Source organism: Nicotiana attenuata, chromosome 5 (genome assembly GCF_001879085.1).
Source record: "Nicotiana attenuata strain UT chromosome 5, NIATTr2, whole genome shotgun sequence".
Lineage (NCBI taxonomy): Eukaryota > Viridiplantae > Streptophyta > Magnoliopsida > Solanales > Solanaceae > Nicotiana > Nicotiana attenuata.
Genome location: NC_031993.1, coordinates 41869008 through 41874059, shown reverse-complemented (window position 1 = coordinate 41874059; position 5052 = coordinate 41869008). Strand labels below are relative to the sequence as shown.

The window sequence follows — 5052 nt, the reverse complement described above, 5'->3', positions numbered from 1 at the left end:
AGAATAACAGGAATATATAACATTAGGAAACATGACATACACTATTATACAAAATTACAAGTATGACAAGGCAAGAAAATCAATTCAAATTGAACTGAACGATCCAGTTTGGCGGAGGTTAGAGAAAGGACGAACATTATAAATTGAATATGTCTGTTTACCCTAGAATCCGGATAACAATTGAATTTATATGGGGTTTTAAGGATCCGTGAACTAAAAGATACAAAAGGTTTAGGTTGAGGAAAATAAAGATAAAGACTCAACAATTGCTGTTAAAGTAAATAATCGCAGAATATAATATTGCTTAGAACAATTGTGCTTGATAGCGTACAAGAATTTAGAGAGATGGTACTGTAGTGTAATGGTTTTTTTCCGGTCCCCTCCTTATGGGGTCTTCTCCCCTTTTATACATTCCGATTAAGGGTAAAAATAAGGTAGGTAAATTAATTACATCGTGGATCCCTGTAATTACGCCTTAATGGCCTGAAGTGGTTGAGAAAATCACGTTTGGGCGAGATATCCGGCGACGCTTGGTTATCCGTTACGAGTCCGGCTTCCGACCTTGTGTGTTTCTCCATCCGGTGGTGACTCATATCGAGCTCTGCAACGGTCTCGAAATGACTCGACCTCGGTTGTAGACGTGGCCGTCGTTCTACCTTGCATCCAGGTCGGGTTCGATGGCCCCGACTTGCCCCGGACCGGACCCAACCCGGTCGGGCTCAAACAAAAAAGGGTATCACCCAATACAATGTCTTGCACGTGAATCTGTCAATGTCTATCCTTTCTGTATTTTTGTAGTCTTCCATGAAATACCACAATTGTCAATGTCATGAAATATCATTGCAATGCATACATTCAAAATGGGTGAAATAAATTAGAATATGAGACTAGTGTTTTGTGCAATCAATCTTACTCTCTCTAACCAATTCTCCAGTCCACTTTTCAGTTCTACATTTAAAAAAAAAAAAAATGATTCTTCCAAGTCATACAGAGAATTTTCAGTTGAGCTACTCTTGTCACTTGTGTGTTCTCAAGTATACTGTTTTTTTATCTTTACTGGCCTTCTTTTTGCCACCCTATGCTCTCTGCTCATCTACAATTCAGGTGGGAGGCAATGAAACAGACAGAATGTCACTGCTTGCGTTCAAGAATATGATCGTTGACGATCCCTCGAGGATCATGGACTCATGGAATGAAACCATCCATTTCTGTGACTGGCCTGGTGTTTCCTGTGGTCGTCGTCACAGACGAGTCACTGTTTTGGATCTTAGTTCTCTGAAACTGAGAGGTACAGTTTCACCAAGTATTGGAAATCTGAGCTTTCTTCATGTCCTTGAGCTCCAAAATAATAGCTTTTCAGGTGAAATCCCATCAGAGCTTGGCTATTTACATAAGTTACAGGTTTTACGCCTTGACAATAACTCATTCACTGGTCATATTCCTTCAAACATTTCTGGTTGCTTCAACCTTTTTTCTGTTGTTCTTTCATATAATATGCTGGCAGGCATAATTCCAGCAGAATTAGGCACCTTGTTGAAACTTCAACAACTTTTTCTTGTTTCTAACTACTTTACAGGAGGTATTCCGCCTTCTCTTGGTAATCTTTCTACACTTGATAACTTTTCGGCAAGCAAGAACAATTTGGTAGGCAAAATACCTGATGAATTATGCCAATTGTCCAACTTAAAGTACTTTGTAGTAAACGAGAACAACCTGAGTGGAACCTTGCCTCCTTGTATTTTCAATCATTCATCTATGGTTGCCATTGATGTTGGAACAAATCATATAGAAGGGAAGTTGCCTCCATTGTTTGGTATCACTCTTCCGAATTTGCAGTTCCTCAGCATTCGTGGAAACAACATAACTGGAAATATTCCAGTAACATTATCAAACGCAACAAAACTTGAGTTTCTTGTTGCTGGTAGAAATGGGCTCACAGGAAAAGTACCGCCCCTTGGAAATCTGCTGAACATGCGGAGATTTTTAGTCGCTTACAATCATCTCGGGAAGGGGGAGGATGACGATCTCAGCTTTCTCACCACATTGGTGAATGCCACCAGTTTGGAGCTTTTGGAGCTCAATACAAATAACTTTGGTGGAGTCTTACCTGCATCTGTTTGTAATCTTTCGTCTGAACTAATAAAGCTTTCGCTGTCTTATAATCAGATTTCTGGAAAACTCCCAAGAGGGATATCCAATCTCAAGAAGGTAGAGGCTTTATTTGGGGCTTATAACAGATTCTATGGTGAAATTCCATCTGAAATTGGGGATCTAATAAACCTGCAGGAGTTGGCTTTACTTGGAAATCAGTTGTCAGGCCAAATTCCAATCTCTTTTGGAAATTTAGCTTCCTTAACCAGACTCAGTTTAAGAGAAAACAATCTCCAGGGGAGAATTCCTTCCAGTTTAGGCAAGTGTCGCAATTTGGGACTGTTGGATCTTGGCTCAAATAACATTAGTGGTTTCATACCATCAGAAATTCTTGAAATTTCATCCTTGTCAGAGGGCCTCGACCTATCTCATAACCACTTAACCGGGATCCTTCAGAAGGAAATCGGGAAGTTGAGCAATCTAGGCTACTTAAACCTGTCTGATAACAAGTTGCGAGGCCAAATTCCTACCACTCTAGGTACTTGTCTGAAACTTGAAGCACTGGACTTGAACAACAACAACTTTCAGGGTAGTATTCCTTCAACGATGAATAATTTGCGCGGCCTGGAACTTTTAGTCCTTTCTCACAATAATCTGTCAGGTGAAATCCCAAGATTCTTGAAAGACTTCAAATTTCTGCAGGTTGTAGATCTGTCTGGCAATAATTTGGAAGGTGCAGTCCCAATTGGAGGTATCTTCAATAATGTTAGTATTGTTTCTATTAAAGGAAATAAAAATCTCTGTGGGGGTATACCAGAGTTAGACCTTCCGGCTTGCAGTGCAGAAGTAAAGAAAGAAAAGAAATCAGGTTTCCCCTTGAAAATAGTAATTCCAGTAGTCAGTGGGCTTATAGGGTTGACATGTATAGTTTGTTTTCTTGGCATTCGACAGTTAGGTGGATCGAGAAAAGCACCAGTTACAGATACACATGAAAACTCGACCATAAGAGTATCTTATCAGTGTCTCCTCAGGGAAACTGATGGATTCTCTGCATCAAATTTGCTGGGCATGGGTGCTTTTGGGTCTGTATATAAAGGAATTTCTGAAGACGATGGTATAGTTTTTGCTGTTAAGGTACTGGACCTTTCACACCATGCAGCTTCCAGGAGTTTTTTAGCAGAGTGTGAGATTCTGAAGAATATAAGACATCGTAATCTTGTAAAGGTGTTAAGTGCATGCTCAAGTATTGATTATGAAGGTAATGAATTCAAAGCTATAGTTTACGAATACATGGATAAGGGGAGTCTGGAGGAGTGGTTGCATTTCAGGCCTGATCAGGAGACACATGAGCACAAGAAGCTAGGATTTCTTCAAAGATTAAACATTGCCATTGATGTTGCCTGTGCTCTGGATTATCTTCATAATGATTGCCAACCCCCAATAATTCACCGTGATCTGAAGCCGAGCAATATTCTCCTCGATGAGAACATGATTGGACATGTTGGTGATTTTGGTTTGGCAAGATTTATTCCACCAGCTATTCACAGCTCTTCAGCAAATCCAAAAAGTTCTACTGGTGTTGGTGGAACTATTGGGTATACACCTCCAGGTAATACGCCTTGCAAATTCCATATTTTTCCTTTCCTCCGTTATTACACTCACCGTACCTACTATTACACTCACGGGTTCGAGCCGTGGAAATAACCTCTTGCAGAAATGTAGGGTAAGTCTGCGTATAATAGATCCTTGTGGTCCGGCCCTTCCCCCAACCCCGTGCGTAGAGGGAGCTTAGTGCACCGGGCTGCCCTTTTTTTTCATCATGCAACTGACATTTTGTCTTCTTATTTTCTGCATTAGCCATAAATCAAGATTTCCGCTGTCATATATAAGCATTCTTCTATCTTTGGTAAAAGTAAGTCTAATTCTGTAATATTTCTCGTTGACGTGTAAATGCATCTCAGAGTTGGGTATGGGAAGTGAGGCCTCAATCTATGGAGATTTATACAGCTTTGGAATAATGCTCTTGGAAATGTTTACTGGGAAGAGACCAACTGATGAAATGTTCAAAGATAGTTTAAATCTTCATAACTATGCCAAGGCTTCTTTACCAGACAGAGTGATACATATAACAGATCCCATTCTTCTCCAGGAAAGGGACCAACTAGGAAAGGAATACAAACTTGTTAACAACAGAAACAGTGCCACTGACTTATTTCTATCATTCTTAGTTTCGGTGATTCAAATTGGAGTTGCCTGCTCTGTAGAATCTCCAAAAGAAAGAAAGAGGATTAGTGATGTCGTTGGAGAACTCAATTCATTGAGGAAGCTGTTCTTGGAGCAAGCATACTGGAAACAACAGGTGTAATGTTAGTCCGTCTCATGTTTGGTGATACGAGGCAATCTGCACTATGAAACAAGTTCATGAGTTTAAGGTTCCATCAGTTCACCGCCTAGTGAAATTTTTTGAACAATCACATTTATTTTGGTAACATATAAAACTACCATTTTTTGTAGATGATTATTTTAACTATGTATTACAAAATGATTTCAAACCTGCCACAATAAGCAACCCCAGTATTCATGTTTGAGTGAATCTTTATTTCTTGGACAGAAATTGAGTAATCAAAATTGAATGTGGCGGGAATTGAAGTGAAAGAATTCAAAAGTTTGCACATCAACCCCTATATTACACTTTAAAGTCCAAGTTTTTAGGTGTAAAAATTCTTAGAAACATTTTGATATAAAGTCAAATCTAAGTGTCAATTGCTTACCTCCAATGATGTAGTGAAATAGATCTTTAAAATCTCCCACTCTCGAAATCTATGGCTCAAAAAATAATAAAGTGGAAAAATCCCGAAACTCCCATTTAAGTAGTCTGCCCAGACATACGCATTGCGATCGCGAAGGCCAAAAACGCCCGGCTAAAAACTTTCCCTTCGCGAACAGGAGGGCATACACGCG

The 5052-nt window shown here is 39.6% G+C and overlaps 1 protein-coding gene across 1 annotated transcript; it reads left to right on the top strand.

Moving 5' to 3' along the window:
• Positions 881-4684, top strand: LOC109225704 (probable LRR receptor-like serine/threonine-protein kinase At3g47570). Its single transcript, XM_019390459.1, has 2 exons — positions 881-3700; positions 4053-4684. The coding sequence occupies exons 1-2, from the start codon at positions 970-972 to the stop codon at positions 4454-4456; spliced, it is 3135 nt and encodes a 1044-aa protein (XP_019246004.1). The 5' UTR covers positions 881-969; the 3' UTR covers positions 4457-4684.

Excerpts from the sequence above, each read along its gene's own strand:
- LOC109225704 (XM_019390459.1), top strand. The coding sequence starts at position 970 with ATGATTCTTCCAAGTCATACAGAGAATTTTCAGTTGAGCTACTCTTGT. Across the intron at positions 3,701-4,052 it reads TATTGGGTATACACCTCCAG|AGTTGGGTATGGGAAGTGAG; the intron begins GTAATACGCCTT and ends AATGCATCTCAG.